Here is a 17,712-nt window from a genome sequence, read left to right on the forward strand (position 1 = left end):
TTTTCAAAGTCCCATGTACTGTATTCCTGATCATCTTGAAGTTGATGAACATAATCAGTCCATGTCTTAGGCAATGACTCCAAAAACTTGTCAACTAGCTCAGTTTGAGGATAAACAACCTCAAAATACGACAACTCAGTGGTCAAATGACTGAATTGAATAATAATCTCGTCAAGAGATTCTCCTTTCAGTCCATTAAAGGCTTCATACTAGCGCTTCAGGAGTTTGATACGATTCTTCTTCAAGGTTACATCGCCCTCACAATATTTTTCAAGAGCGTCCCATAAATCCTTTGAAGTAGTGTACTTTTTGAACAAATGTACACTATCTTGAGGCAAGGCCATAGTAAGAGTGGACAAGGCCTTTCCGTCAATTGCGTATCTTTTACGTTCTTCAATCGGCATATCAGCATAAGTATACCTACCAATCACTCCATTCTTCTCATACGAAGGCCAATCAAAACCTTGAGTTATCACAAGCCACATTTCCATGTCGGTGAGACGAATGTAGTCTTCAAAACATCTCTTCCACATCCAATAAATTTCCATACGGAACAATTTTGGAGGTGTGTTTCCACGACCAACCTCATGATCATGCATGATCATCTGGCTGATAAGTAAGGCATTAGGAGAATTTGCGGCAGCTGGTATAGTCGTCATTTCGAATCTTTTGAAAATCAAATCAAACGAAATAATAAGAAATTCATATGTTGCGAAGTCACACGAAGTACACATGACACGAAGGACACGCAGTCACACGAATTACACGTGACACGAGGTACTGAGACACGAAGTCAGACGAGTTACACGTGACACGAGGTGACACACAAAGTCACACGAGGCACACGTGCGACGAACTAACGGCTGACGTAAGCAATACACGAAGTTCACCTCGTGCTGACGTAAGCACGAAGTGACACAAAGAAGAGCACGAAAATACTTTTAAACACAAATTTCGAATCGAATTTGCAAACAATAGCAAATCAAACGATCTTAAACCTTCTGGTAATCAACTTTAGGGCTCTGATACCACTTGTAAGGTACCCTATTGTTGTGTGGATCGTAATAAGATGTGATTCGTTATGTCAAGAGTGCGGAATCCTCTTGAGATAACTAGATTGCTGATTAATGAGCAATTAACCAACCCAAGGAGATGCATAAGGCTTGTGGTTCATGTAGGAGATCACACGAAGGAACAATTAACCTTAATTCATAATTTCGTGAATATCTTCTAAGATCTACCAAATGATTAACCTAATTCCGTAGATTAGGTCTTGTATTTATACTATTTAAGTATTGGATCGTGTGGGCTTAGGCCTCAATCGGAGATTAGGCCCGAAACAATAATCAATTCGATCTGCCTCGTGCTGACGTCAGCACGAGGCCAATCCTACATGCTAATGACGTCAGCACGAGGTTCGACCCTTTGATTCTTTGTTTCACTTCGTTTGGTTCGTACATAACATACAATCATCGTTCAAGTGTTCTACGACACTTATAAACCTTGATTCTATGTTCTTATACCAGCAAAACAATATATAACACACAAACACAATACAAAACACAAATAGATATAAAATTGAAGTTCAAACGTAATCATTAAATATCAACACAAGTTCTTATTTAACTGATTACAAACATAGTTCCTAAAAACATAAACGATAATCAAATATATGTTGCGATTGTCACAACGAATCTGCATCTACAGATAGATTCCACCACCGAAGCATAAGGGATTATTTTCATACGCTCCACCTCTCCAGGCGTAGAAGCACCATTCTTGCTAAATAAATTAAGTCCTTCTTGCATAGGCAAAATTCCGCGCTTAGAATTTTCCATCTTGAATCTCCTCAAGATTTTATCTATATATGCACTTTGACTTAATTCAATCAACCGTTTACTACTATCTCTATAGATCTTGATTCCAAGAATGAATGCCACATCAACCCAAGTAACATTACTCCCACTAGCTTTGCAATATACACATGGCTCATAAGGATTTTGAGCAAAACCAAACTTCTTGATTTCCTCATCAAACCTTTTATTCCAACTTCTTTAATGCTTGCTTCAATCCATAAATGGAACTTTGAAGTTTTCGTAAGTTGTTGGGATGTTTTGGATCAACAAAACCTTCTGATTATACCATATAGACTTCCTTGTCTAGAAAACCATTCAAGAAAGCGGTTTTGACATCCATTTGCCATATCTCAAAGTCATAGTACGTTGTTATGGCTAAGATGATCCTAATAGCTCTAATGTTCGCAATGGGAGAAAAGGTTTCCTCATAATCAACTCAAAGTCATAGTACGCTGTTTTGCCACAAGACGAGCTTTATAGGTGTGTACATTTCCATCCATGTCGGTCTTCTTCTTGAAGATCCATTTACACCCAACGGTTCTACCATTTGGTGGAAGATCATCCAAGCTCCACACTTGATTATCTTTCATGGATTTCATTTCCACATTCAGAGCTTCAAGCCATTTGTCGGACTCCGGATCTAATAATGCAGCTTTGAAATTAGGAGGTTCATTCAAATCTCCTAATACGTGTTCTTCAGATTCAACCATAAGATTTAATCTTTCACGAGCGCGTATTGTCCTTGAGGACTTACGAATTGGAATCGCTTCATCTACAACTTGTAGTTCACTTAGAGATTCATCTCTTTGAACATCCCCCCCCCCCCCCAAGTTGAAGATTTCTAGTGCTTTCAGAAGTTGACACATCTTCTTGAACCTCATCAAGTTCAACAATCCTCCCACTGTCTTCTTTAGATATGAAGTTAAAGAACTTAGCAAATCAAAAATACTATGACAGTGTTTCCGGTAGGAAAGTAGAAATAGCAACCCATTGTTTCCTTTGGGTGTCAACTGAGATGCACCTAATACCACAATTCATGTGGTGTCTTGTCAACCTTCTTGGTTGGAACCATATTGAGAATGTATGCAGCAATCTCTAAAGCATAATCCCAAAATGAAATGGGAGAGTCTTAAGGTTCATCATTTATCTCACCATGTTCAACAAGGTTCGATTTCTCCTTTCACATATGCCCTTATATAGGAGTAAGATCTTGGATAAATCCACAAGATTTTAGATGATCCTTAAACTTTTGGCTTAAGCATTTCCCACCTTGATCCAATCATTTTGTGATCTTGATATTTCTACTGAGTTGATTTTCTTCTTCACTTTTAAATTCCTTGAATGTTTCAAATACTTCATGTTTATGCTTAAGTAAATAAACATAACCATATCGACTGAAAGCATCCGTAAAAGTGACGAAGTAGCTAGCAACTTTCCTTGACATAAGTCTAAATAGGCTACATACATCACTATGTATAAGTCCAAGTAGATTTTTAACCTTCTTCGTTTAAAACAGAAAATAATTCTTGTCATTTTGTTGAAAACAGAAGACATGCATTTATCAAATGATTCATCATTTGAGTTAACAATCTCTTGTCAAATGATTCATCATTTGGTTTTAAGATCCCTTCAATTATGCATTTCTTGCTAACGACAATGCCAAAAATACGCATTTTATCAAGTGATTCATCATTTGATTTCAAAATCTCTTCATATTGAAGATTTCCAATGCGTTTCTTGCTAACGATAATGTCAAAGACATGCATTTATCATTTGATTTCAAGATCTCTTCATATTGAAGATTTCAAATGCGTTTCTTGCTAACGATAATGTCAAAGACATGCATTTATCAAATGATTCATCATTTGATTGTAAGATACCGTCCCTTTGAAGTCTTTAAATGTCTTTCTTGACAAAAATAAACAAGATCACAATGTGAAAGATAGTTAGAGTCCAAGTTAAACTTGACTCTTTTGCTATTGAATTATTATTTGTATAACACATATAATTCAATTGTGAAGATACTTGAAGCACTGCCCGAACCAGCTTGCTTCTTCTTTGCATTCAACTCAACTAGATACTTTAGCCGTGTGCTCCTTTTGCCAAAAGGGTCTTTTAATGTTTTGAGACTAACACAATTTGTTTTCTCTTACCAAAGTTCTTGCCCTTAGCTTACGGTTGTTTTGCTTTCTGGACCTTTCCCCCCTTGATCATAAGAACACAGGGTGTAGCATATTTCCTTGTAAGCTATTTCTCATACCCAATTAATATGACATGAAGTTTGGCTATGGTTTTATTCATGCTATGCTTATTATAATTGTGCACAAACTCCTCAAAATCCTTCGGAAAAGATTTTAGGATTTTGCCAATTGTAATAGTCGGATAAGCATAGTACAACCTTTCCAAATTCTCATGAGTACCTCTTCAACTAGAGTACATGAGGACTAACCGATGTTCCTAGCTCGTGTTGCAAGTCATGAAGTTGATCAACTAGGTCGAACAACTCTACTCCGGCTTGCATTTCGTACAAAGACTTGAGTTCATTAAGCATATCACATGGAAATGAATGCTCAAATTGCTTTTGGAAGGTTAGTATTCATGCTTCCAAACATCAAACAAGAAACCTCATTATGTCTATCGTACCTAGCATTGTGTGCACCCAACTCATCAGTTGTAGCATTCGCTCCCAGAACAACAGTGTCTGCTCATCAATGACTTGAAACCAGTGATTGAGGTTTGGTTCCAGAAAGTCTTTCCCTTTCTAGAATCGACCTGAAAGACGATTGGTGTATGTTTTGAGAAGGATTTGTTGTTGCTATCTTCAAAACAGACAAAAGTTCAATTATCGGTATTTTAGATAATTAATCCTTAAGAAATGTAATTTACCCTTGTTAAATTCATCTAACAAATTACTTTCACTAAGGCTAAGATCCAAATTGACATACAATCATTTCATTAGTTGATCTGCTAGAAATGACGGTATTCAAAAGGTAATCGAGAATCGATAATTGCATTCATGCAACTCCTAGAATTATGGGACTTACAACAACACTTTAAAGGGGTATTAAGTGTTTTGTACACATGTTTTGTCCCATCTTATGCCACGGGTGGATCTCACCTCTTAACTCGTTTTAAGTCGCCCAATTAAGAACATGTGGATAGTCTACCGCTGGTCTCACAACGAAGTGGTAATCTACCTTGAAGAGATACAATTCGCCTATGGTCTCACATAGGAGTGAAAAACACTGGCAAGTGTTCTAAGAAAAGTGGGTGGCAATGACTTAACTTTAACCGGGTAATGCATTTGATGTGAATCAAAAGTTTATGTATGAAGGCTCATGCATAATCTTCATAATATAGTATTTAATAAAATCATTTGTATAGTCTTAACAACACAAGAGAGCTCGGTAACTCCATTTGAACGCACAAAGAAGCGCAAGGGCAAAGGTTTGCGATAGACGCAATTAAAAACCCGCCCTTTTAGAAGGCTAACGCACTCCGGCTTATACCTCTCTTAGAGTTTGTTCAAATGGGTGAGCCGGTGTATCTCAAGGTTGTAAGACTCCAGTTTTATTAATGAAATCTCTATTTCGATAGTTCTTAGTCAAGTTTATATTTTTCCAAGAAAACAGTTTTTGCATCACCTTTATACAACATATAAACAAGCAAAAATTAATAAACTTATTAATTCCGAACTACTTAATCATGTAACAAGTTAAGGTGGGTCACCTAAACATGCATGGTCATTATGGTTCATGCATATGTTTAAACCCGGCTCCTCTTTCCGAAGAAAAGGACCACATACATCAAGTTACCTTGATTGCGTAAGCCTTTAAATAACTTAACTACCAAGTAAAACACATAAACATGCTGATTGGAAATTTCCAGCAACTTAACGATCAGTTTAAACCTATTTCTGGTCCGATTCAACTTTCAACCAGAACTACAAAGTTTTAAACCACTTTTCTAAATTTGCTAAGATTTTTTCTAAATTTACTCATTGATAAGTGATAACCGTAGCTTAGTTTTCAATTTTTTTATTTCTTTCACCTCAATTATCAGTTAACTTAATTGTTTTTATATACATTCATATTTATACCACATTACAACTACGTCAATTTATATATAATGAATATTCACATTTATACAACATAACAACTACGTCAATTTATATATAATGAAATAGCATGCACATATTATTATTATTATTATTATTATTATTATTATTATTATTATTATTAGTATTTATTATCATTATATGTTACTATGAATTTATTAATTATTATTATTTATTATTATCATTATTATAAATTAATAAGTATTATTAGTTTATTATTATTAGTATTAGTATTATTTTCTATTTTTATTATTATAATCATTATGCTTTATTATAGTTGAATAAAGTAATTTGGTGTATATACTCAAAGAACATATTCGAATACTAAGTAATCCCATTGCATTTCTGACTATATTACTTTTTTCTTTCCCATTAACTATTTTGAACCAAGCACCTTATTATTAAATATATATGTTCTATGAACATATCTTAACAAATTGATTTCATTGTTTTGGGCTTTTGTTCAAACGTGAGAAAAGAGAAAAACGGAGATGACTTTGTTTAGGTTTTTACGATTCTAATTGTTTTACAAAACCCTTAATCTTTAGTATTTATTTATAGACTTAATTGTTAGGGTTTCTAAACTTGATGGACAAATTTAATTAAGGCCTAACAGCCTTGTTAAATTTGGCCCCTATTAGGATTAATTAGAGCCCAACTCTAATTCCTAATTTACAATTAAGTCATCCTCTTTTAACTAATAAACATATTTAAAGAATCGTTTATTAATTATTTGGTGATCATTTTAATTAATATATCACTTTAATATACCAATTAATAATATAGAGTTACCGTGTCATTTCGTGTGACCCCGTAGCCTTAAATTAGTTCCGGACATGCGATGTATTACAACATGACCACACTCCGCATGTTTTGTAAGTCGACTTGACACATCTGTCAAGCGCTTTTATTATTCGTGATTTATAAAATTCTAACTAGGAGTGACGGCCTTTTACCGGAAAAAAAAAAACAAAAACAATTGGTTTTTTCCGATTTTGGTTTTTTCGGTTTCAATATTCAAACCGAAAAAATTAAAATCTCTTAAATCTTTCACCGTCTTCATAATGATGCATCAAACCTGAAACCCCTATATTTGTTACTTATGAAGATTAGATATGTGGAGGAGTAATCACTAAAATCTCTTATTTTATTATGAAATATTAGTATTTTATCAGTTATATATGTTTATCCGCGTATTATGCGGGATATGATCTAATTAAAATATAAAATAAAAAAGTAAAATAAAATAAAATAATATGATAGTTTAGTTTTGTGATTATATGTAAATCTATTATATTTTATTATAATCTAACATATTTTAATCATAAATTGATATAATTTAATCTAGTATAAATGTATAATATATAGAAGGTAATTCAACGAGACAGCATACATAATTTTACATAGTGTATTAATCATCGTAACTGTAATGAAACAAGACTGAACAGATAATGAAAGTTCTTAGCCTTGGTTTGCCAAGTCCGAAATTCACATAGAACAGATCTCTAATAATATTCAAGTTAAGAAGTGACATAAAACAAGAGTGAACATAAAAAGCAAACACGTACACTTCTATATACACAAGACTGAAGAACTAAAAAGTTCAAGAACCATAGGTGTTGTCTGCAAACTTGTTCTTGATCCACTTGAAACTGTTTCTTAAAGAAGACTTGAGTTTACCTTCCATTGTGTACATGTTATATGAAGCCACTCTCTTCTTTCTCTTCACTTCAGGATTTTCTCGGTCTCCAGGACCATTGAAGCTAAACGATTTATCTCGATCCTCAAACGCAAACCGAGCTTCCACATATGGAGTTGAGTAATTCGGAAATGATTTACTTTTCTCCATTTTGTGATCAAACAAATTTAAGATTCAAGAGGTATAGAGTACTGTGCTCAACCTTTTAACTTAAAAAAGCTAGCCAGCTACTTGAGTGTTTTGTTGGGGTGTGACTCTTTATATAGACAAGCTGTAGAAAAGAAATCGAGTAATCAATAACAACGTACCAATACAATATTAATAGTAAGTAGCGTAACTACCAGTCTACAAAATAATTAGTAATTAATTGTTTATTTTTTTAACCTCATCGTATAATAGTGGAGTCTACCTAAAAAACGAAATGTGGACCATGGACCATTGTAAGTATACGAAAGAAAAACCTCAAGGCTCCTCATCACTGAAGATCAAACTCATAACTTTGGGTAAAACCAAACATATATCCTCATAATTAAAATATTTTTTTTGAATATTCAATCTTTATTAATGAAGAAAACTAGCACCATCTTTATTAATGAAGAAAACTAGCAAGGTGCTAGTGATATACAAAGTTTATCGATGCATTTTATAAAAAGGAAAGAGTTAAATATTAAAAGAAGACCACTTTGTCAGGTCTATATGGGGTGGTTTTGATTGATTAGCTAGCCGGCCACATAAAGCTCAATTGGTTCCTTATTTACAAAGTTATATGTATTCCCGGTCCTCCAGATGGTCCAAATGTAAAAGTATGACCAGTTTGATATGATTGATCTTTGTTGATTCGATGTTTGGGTATTCATGGACTTCAAGAGCTCTCAAATGGTGGTTGGTTGGTATAGCGGAAGTTTGCACCATGTAGTAATGAAAAACAAGATAACGGTGGCAAAGGAACATGATAAGAAAAGATGATGGGCTGTTTGTTCGTGGTTATTGCATAAAGGACAGATTCCAGATTGCAGTGTGATCTTTCGCTTGAGCAGAAGATCTTTGGTAGGTAGCATCTTCATCTCAAGTTTCCAGCAAAATACATTCACTTTCAGGGGAGCTACTTTATCCTAAGGGAAACTCCATTTATTTGGGCCATAAGTGGCATTGGTAAGACGATTTTCCTAATCTTTTCTCTTCTTTTCTCTTCTTCTCTTAAATAAAACTTAAGAACCCAAATATTTTTAAAATCCTTCACAATCTTTTCCTTTCTCTTCAAAACAAAACTCAAGAACATACCCTTGGGGCCTTTGTTTCATGGGGTGTAATTAATTACCATTTTGAATATGATATATATGATGTGTATGATTATAACAATAATATAAGTCCAAACTCAAGTGATGGTATAACTAAAGACATCTATGTGTCAATGGTGAGTTCTTTGTAATATGTTCATTGGACACAACTAGAGCTAGTAGTTGTGAACGATATACCAGGTTACTGGTGGGTATTACTTAGTTAACAAGTTAAACAAGTAAATAATGACAATGTAGTGTAAATACAATAAATGTAAACTAGTGAGACAATATATAATTTTCAAGTGTATTTTATTTATTGCTGTTAAATAAAATATAAGTTAAACAAGTAAATAACAACCTATTAAATACAATTGATCTACACTTAGAATTTTCACTTTCTATTCGAAACACTTAAAGTTGTGATATATTCTTTTTTGTGATTAAGAGAATATTGCACAAGTTCACCAAAACAGCAAAATCAGGGTATTGCAAAGCTAGCTTCTTGGTTGTGCAATTGCTTCTATTTATAATAAAAGGAAAATATGGGGTATCAATTTTGTCGTACCAATATGGTTGGGAGCATTTAATGAATTGTATTTAATTACTTAGCATGCTTTTAAATGTTGTTTTACTATTAAATCTATAGTTCGTGATTTTAAACGTTGTTTAATTATTAACGTTTTTTTTAAGTATTCATCGACATAGTTATGATGATACATTCATCTAGAAAACATAAATGCATTCAAAACAGAAAAAATAAATATGATAGACGGGAAGGTTGAAAAACTAAAAGCACTATACGCATACGCATATATATATATATATATAGTAGACACTAGATAAAAGAAGTGAAAGGGGCCATGGTTGGGTTAGTGCATGTATGGGACCATAAAGTGACTTTGATTTTGATAAGGTGACGCGTCAAAGACGTTTCATCCATAAATAATATGCTTGTATGTTGTATGATATGGATTCCATTATATTGTTGCCAATACTTGCCATTAACTTCTTTTACTTTGTACCTTCGCAAATGGAGTATATACGTATGATTCATATAAACACTAGCCTAGTGTTTGTGTAACATATGTGTAACATAGCGGGAGTATGTTTTATTAAAAAAAACTTATCGATGGTATTAACATCTTTGATTTATGGTGATTGCTGCATATTATTTGATAACGTGAAAGATAATTCAATTTATATTGATATGTCGAACAACATGCTTTATAAAAATGTGAAATTTCAAAAAAAAAAAACAATTTCATACATAACACCATCAACAAAATACGAAAGCGGCGTTTAAAAATCACTTTTGATACTTAATGCAATCAATAAAACATAATAGATGTCTCAAAATATGATACCAACTTAAAAGACAACCATCATAATAACGACCAAACAGCTAATAAATATGTCTACTTAAATAAAGGTGGATATGGGTAACTAAAGGCGACATCCACATACTCCAACAAACGCTATCCATCTCACTAGTGAACTACCAAGTCACCATTCAACGCCTAACCTGAGGGTACAACACATTTTCACAAAACATGTTAGATTGATAACTAAATCACTTTACAAATATCTCATGCATATATAAAGTCACAACAAGAATATCAACACAATCTACATAATTAGGATGATCAAATCCTAGTGCTTAGCAATCCTCCAATATCAACACAAGCCAGTGAACTACACAAGCAACACAATCCATGCAAAGGTTATGCCAATTAAATCTGCACAAATAAGTTGTGTGAGTGATGAGCGTCCATTGCAGATAAGACCGAGTTGATTAACTGTACTCGACCAGCAAAAGAAAGAAACTTATTACACCAATCATTAACCCTTTTCTTCACATGCTCAAGTAATTCCTTACAATCACGAAAAACTAATATTGAGGATACAAGAGGTACTCCAAGATATTTGACAAGTAATCGACGTTATTCAAAAGGAAGTACATTCAGGATGTCCGATTTAACAGTAATACTTACATTGCAGAAGAAAGCGGCGCTCTTAGGTAAACTCAAGGACAAACCAGAAACAACTTTGAATTCCTCAAGAGATCTCATAATGACTCTTGCAGAATCAAACATTTCCACGTAAGAAAATAAAGAGATCGTCAGCAAAACATAGATTAATCCGTTTGAACTCCTGGCAATGATGATGGAAAGAAAAGAAATCCTATTGTCGCACATTACATTGTACAATGAGAGTGAGAATCTCCATGACAAGTGTGAATAAGTAAAGGGACAAAGGAATCTCCATGCCTTTCTTGCCATATGAAAGAAGTTGATGCATTAAGTATTAACCGAGTAACTATACGATCAACAGTCTTCTTATTTGCCAAAGGAATTATATGCTCTATGATCAGGTCCCAATTAGAAACCGCAATAGATAATCCAGCTCGTGAACATACTCCTTTCCATACCTAGGATGAATAAGAGTAATCAAAAAATGTATATGCATGGGAATCTGATTGCAACCCACACAAGGAACACAACAAAGGACCCTGAAATGCCATGTGCGCTACATCCAATGGCCCAAGCAAATCTTGGGTCTTCAATTTCCGTTTCATCACAAGCCATAAAAGAAATGCATGCCTGGGTATAGATCGAGCATACCAAACTATAGAATACCATCGAACCGGGGTATCCCTGGGACGTATTGTACCCACACATTAGGAATAGAAAACTCCTCAAGGACACCATGAGCATTCTGTTGGGTTATATAACTATTATCAAACAAATCACAAAGCACGCAACGGAAGACAAGATCTATGTAGTTTAATTAATTAACCAAAGTTTAGAATGTGTACCTTAAATTGGAGATATTAAGCAAGAAACCTTAATAAGAAGGTTTGAATTAAACCTCTCTACGATTGCACACACAACGTTGGAATGTATGTATGCTAGTACTTGATCATGAACCGAACAACCCTTGTTGCTATCTCTTTAATTCGAACCAACCAAAACCCCAAAACCCTTTGTTTGTTGATGTCGATCGAACCAAGAAGAGAGAAGAAGAGATTTTTAAGGTTTTAGAAAACCTAATAAATTGTGTGTAGAAAACAATTAGATTAGGCCTCTATTTATAGACTTAGGAAACTTGATGACCAAGTTTAGGGTTTTTGAAACCCTTGGACGATCGGCCCCCCTCTATACTATTCTAGAGGGTTTCCTAATTGTTTCCAATTTCCAACTCTTCTCCGTTAAGTCCGTTAGTTAAGTACCGTTAACTTTTAACTCTTTTAACGGACCTCCGTTAGTTTTTCGTGATCAAATTAATTAATAAATTACATTTAATATATTAATTAGTTTATAGTTACATTCACGTTGAGGTGTGACCCCGTAGGCTTTAATACTTTCCGAACATACGTTCATTTTACGTGATCATATTCTAACAGCTCCCACTTGAGCTCGTAACGAATGAAGGTAATAACATTGGTTAGCGTCTAGCAACACGCCAATGCTCCCGAAAACATTTAAGTATAATTTTAAACGGTTAAAGCATGTATTATCCCTTTGTTCAGATACCTTTGTTAAATATGAATATGGATCAAGGTCATTTCATAATTTAACGATTATGTTTCTCATTCAATAACTAATTAATGATTACCAAATATAATCGAGAACCATCTGGACTTATTTGGGCACGACCATGCAAACATCTTAATTAGTCAAATGAGGGCGCCAATGGTATCATGCTTCAACTTTTAAATTGAAGGAACAAATCCTATATTGACTACACGTGTCAGTCATCATACTTCACGACGCTTTCTGAAAATAGCCCTTTATGTACCCCCTTATTCAGGTGAGTTAGAACTACATCTAGTAAGTACGATTCATACATGCTGACCTACTTGCATCTGAAGTCAAAGGATCAATAAAAGTAACCATTTACAAATTTCACTTAATGACGACGATCCATAAAGTGATAAATCGTTAGTGGGATAGTCCGATAAGCATCCGCTATGAATATCATGTGAGTTTGGTGGGAACCATCCATTACATATTCCAAGAATATAACCAATCACTCACATTTATCTTAGTGTGACAACCGTCACCTGAGCATTCGTCTGACTATACTTTTCCGTTTGTATAAGGTCATTAACTATCAATTTAAGTCTTTAGACGTGGGGCTATATGGATTAGAGTATGAATAAGACAAGACATGTTTATTGAGTACTAGTGCCTTTAACTTTTTAAGACTTGGAGCAAATGATTGAGGAAGACTAGTTGCCTCATAGAAATGCCAAAAAAAGTTAAAATGAGCTTTCAAAACATTAAGCGAATCAACGGATACCATTTACCTTTGTCGTATATGGCGTCATTTTAATTAATTAAACGAGTCGACAACAGAAAAACGTATTTATTTTGTTTTGGTCATAACTTTCAAACCGTAACTCCGTTTTTGATGATTCAAGCAGCCACGTCTTCGTAAAAGAGTCTATTTTTCAGATATGGGTCGAGCTCGACTTGGTAGAGTTAGACCTGGTTGAGTTCGACCATGGTTGAATTCAACCATATACATGCCTATATAAACTTGATCTTTCATTCCATCAAAAGGGTTTACACACATAAGATTTCTCTCTAAGGTTTTCTTTGAAAAACACCCTTTCTTCACAAAAAAAATTCAGATTTCATAGACAAGAAGAGAAAAGAGTTTGTCTTTCAAATTCTCTCTTAAATCATTCTCTCGATTTCGGTTCTAAACGCTTTCAATTAATCAAGGCTTCAATCTTTGATCAAGAAACAAGTGAATATTATCATTCTCTTCATCAAAAACTTGTGTAAGTTCCGTTCTTAATCTCTCCAATTCGTTTTTATATGTATATATATGTTTACTCTTTCGGTTCTGGTTAAAAGCTACGCGAATCATGTCTTTGATTGTTGATTGTGCAATTTCGGTTACAATTGTGTGTAAGAAACGAATTGAACCTTGATTAAGGCTTTGATTTGATACATTATGCACTCATGTAATTTGGATTTTGTGCAACTACAAGAATTGAAGATATCATTTACTTAGCTAAAAGACTCTAAAACTAGTCGATTCCGTATCCAAGATTAAGGTTGTGCAATTGTCGATCACATGATGTATGAAATCGGTCGAACTTCACCCTTTTTGTACTGATTTGTGACACTTTTGTGCAGTCAAGACTCATGGGTATGAATTGGCTAGCCTTAGATCTTGTTATTTTAACAAAATCGGGTCAAAATCGTTCGTTTTGCTCAAATCACGTATGAATCCGAACCCGGCCAGGTCTAGCTCGACCTAGGCTGGTCTAGCTCGACCTAGGCAGGTCTAGCTTGACCTCTACCTGGTCAAGCTCGACCTCTGGTGGTCTAGGTTGACCTCTGTTGACTTTTGTCGCTTAAACGGCTCGTAAGGTTCCTAGTTTGACTTGTTTTTAACTCTCGAACCTTTAAGACTTGGAATAAACTCATTTTGACCTCTGCCCAGGTCAAACTACACCTTTTATGGTCGAGTTCAACCACTTCCCTACTCATATAGTCGATTTCATTAGCCTATCGTGTCCATACGCGCTTATTCGGTTCTTAAACTTGACTGGTTTTCTCAAAAGGTGTAGTTTTGGTCCAATTGGCTAACATATGAATAAAAGGTTTTAAAATAACATATTTGGGCTTTAGTTGGTCGAGTTCAACCATTAGGTTGAGCTCAACCTCTACTCGTTTCAGTTTCGTAAGCTATTCGGTAAAATCTCCGGTTTCGTCTAGTTTTGATTAAAATTCGAGTGAAACTTATTTTGAACTATAAAATGATTTCAAATGAGGTTGTATTGATATAATAATGTGTTTGAACTTAATAAAGGACTTTGTTGTCAAATCCAAACTCTTGTTCAGTTTATTCGAATTTTGTCAAACGTCGTTTTAGAAGTTAAATAAAGACATGTGCACTTAAAGGCATTTCTAATAGGCTAAGACTTAAGACCAAAGACTTTCATTGTGACTTGTCATGTATTATTGGTAGGTGTTGATTGTCGTGGACTTTGATTGTGCTTGTCTTGCTCGTTCGTTATACTTTCATAACACTTTTTAGGTGAGTTTCGTAACCCCTCTTTTTATGTGCTTTGGGGTGGAAAGTATACTGCTACTTTTTAAAACAGTTTGTCGATATTTATTTATGTTCAATATAGAGCTGGTTCTTATAGAGTTACTGATGCCATGTGACGTGCTTGTTTTTGTTTGTATGTGTGATTATGTGCTTAATGATTGTGCTTATTGAGACGTACTTATTGTGTGCATTGGAGACTTATATTAAGGCAAGTTGTTTAACTTTAAGGCCACCAAGGTAAGTTCTTGAACTGTAAGGCCACATATGATTATCTAAGGCAGGTACCGTAAGGCCACTCTTTGAGTACTTGGACTATGGCGTAGCTCCGCTCACTATGTATTCAACATCTACCTATTTTGTTTCTAAAGAATCGACATAAAAGTTATTTATTACTGTACTTTTTAACTAAAACCTACGAACTCACCAACCTTTGTGTTGACATATTTTAGTATACTTTTCAGGTACTCAGGCTAATCAGGGATAAAGACTGTTATGCTAGGCTTGAACTTCGGATATTAGTGCTCCTTTATTTATTGTCAGACTTTAAGGCTACATGCCTTGGATTATTTGTTTATGGACTTGGTTGTAATAAGCTATTTTAGCATTGTTTTGACTTTGAACTCATTTTTTTTAGGAATATATTTACTATATTCTGATTCATTTAGCAGTATCTATGTAATTCCATATCGTGTTGTACTTTTCATGACACCTCATGTTTCCGCCAATGGTGGGGTGTTACAAAATGGTATCAGAGACGTGGTTGTAGAGAATTAGGTGGAAAAGCCTAGACTATAACCTAAGAATCCCGTATAGCATTTACGATAGGAATCATAGATGCATTCTAGACGTGCTAACGTCACTTATATTTTGAGTTCAAGTTCTATTGAGACTTATTATCCCTATGCTTATTTTGACTATGGCTGTTATTTGGTGACTTTGTACTTGTGGTGACTGTGTGCTTTTAGTGTTATTGTGATTATTTATGTGTATTAGGGCAAGATGAAGTGATGGCGCTAACTAGTATCGCATAGCGATAATCATAGAAAAGCCTGATCAACTGTTCTATGATTACCGCCATGCTTTGCGACAGTTATTGACATCACGGATTGCACTTGTAGTGAGAGTGTGGTAGCAACCCTGGTCTGCTTAATGGGTGATGGTTAGGTGGAGGGTTAGCCGCTGGTACACCCTGTATACATACCAAGCCAACAACTAGAGAGCATACCAGTACTGTGATCCGACCTTGCATTAGATGTACTAGGGGTGTGGAGGGTTAGCCGCTGGTACACCCTGTATACATACACCGCTAGTGCAACAGATGTAGGTGTTACATTCGGACCACATTTTAACTGCGATATAGGATTATATATTAGTAGTATATATATATGTATATATGTATTGCATTGACATGGACTGCATGAGTAGTTTAAGTTTTAGATAGCATTCCTTAGACCATAAGAAGAGAGAGCTTGCTGAGTGTAACATGTGACATAGGCATTGACATTTTCGAGTGTTTCTTCGCGAATAACGTTTCAAGGATATACTAACGTGTGCGGAATAACGGTGAGATGAGAGCTACTTCAAAAGGAGATGATTGCTGCAATTACTCAAGTCATCAATGCTGTCCTGACACGAAATGCGACGAATGAAGGGACGACTTATAATGAAGCTGAGGATGCACAGTATGAGGAAGTAGTGAATGAAGAGACTAGTGAATACTATGAAGATGCTGATGAGAGAATTCGTATAGGAAATGTACTAAGAGAGACTAGAAGTGGTGTCAGATGTTTTACTTACAAAATCGTCAAGGAATGTGGCATGCAAGATTATGTGGCAAAGGCGGAGCAGGCATATTTATTCAATGATTAGATAGACGGAAGCTGTGATTGACATTAGCGAGTGTACACCTGGTCAAAGGTTCTTTACCTTGGATGCGTTGTCTTGGTGGAATGGTCAATGTTGAGCCAGAAGCAGAGTAGTAGCCAAAGCGATGCCATGTTAAAATTTTAAGGAGTTGTTGGCGAGAAAGTTTTGCAAGGCAACTGAACTGAAAAGATTATATCGAGAACTTTTGGAGTATAAGATGATTGGTAATGATCATGTTCGTTACACTACATGTTTGAGTGAGTTGTCAAGGATGGTTTCACGATTGGTTAATCCGGGAGCAAAGGCATCGAGGAGTATCTTCGTAGGTTGACCCCTTGGGTTAGGTCGATTATGGTTGTTGTTCATCCGCTTACTCTGGAAGAGGCTACATTGAGATACGAGGCTATGACTGATGAGTTGATTTAGTGTGGGACTCTTATGCCTGTTAGGACAAAGACGAAGGAAAGTAGTGGGGCAAGTAGTAGTGAGAATGTTTGGCAATCTGTTGGTAAAAGGCATAATGGAGGCAAGGCAATCTCAGCAAAAAGCAATATGTGGGTCCTTGCCCTTAGTGTACAAAGTGTAATCTTCATACATGCGGAGAATCAAATTGCATGACATCTTTCAACTACCATAAGACTAGGCATTTTGCAAGTTACGGTAGGGAATCAAGAATTCAGAGGGCACCGTTCAATGGGTTATCATTGAATCAGAGGAGACTACCCTGAACACATGTCCTCAGAGGCAATCAAGTTCTAGCTGCTAGAGGTCGTGCGTATGTACTAAATGCAACAGAGACTCGTAATGATTCGATGGTGCTAC

The 17,712-nt window shown here is 35.1% G+C and overlaps 1 protein-coding gene across 1 annotated transcript; it reads right to left on the minus strand.

The window, feature by feature from the left end:
• Window positions 1–7,363: 7,363 nt before the first annotated feature.
• On the minus strand, window positions 7,364–7,922 carry LOC122589338. The gene has a single exon (XM_043761626.1). The coding sequence runs from the start codon at window positions 7,820–7,822 to the stop codon at window positions 7,577–7,579; it is 246 nt and encodes an 81-aa protein (XP_043617561.1). The 5' UTR covers window positions 7,823–7,922; the 3' UTR covers window positions 7,364–7,576.
• Between the last annotated feature and the right edge of the window lie 9,790 nt (window positions 7,923–17,712).

The sequence above is a fragment of the Erigeron canadensis genome, chromosome 2 (genome assembly GCF_010389155.1).
Source record: "Erigeron canadensis isolate Cc75 chromosome 2, C_canadensis_v1, whole genome shotgun sequence".
NCBI lineage: Eukaryota > Viridiplantae > Streptophyta > Magnoliopsida > Asterales > Asteraceae > Erigeron > Erigeron canadensis.

Bases quoted from the DNA above. Each gene is read 5' to 3' on its own strand.
- LOC122589338 (XM_043761626.1), bottom strand. From the start codon at position 7,822: ATGGAGAAAAGTAAATCATTTCCGAATTACTCAACTCCATATGTGGAA.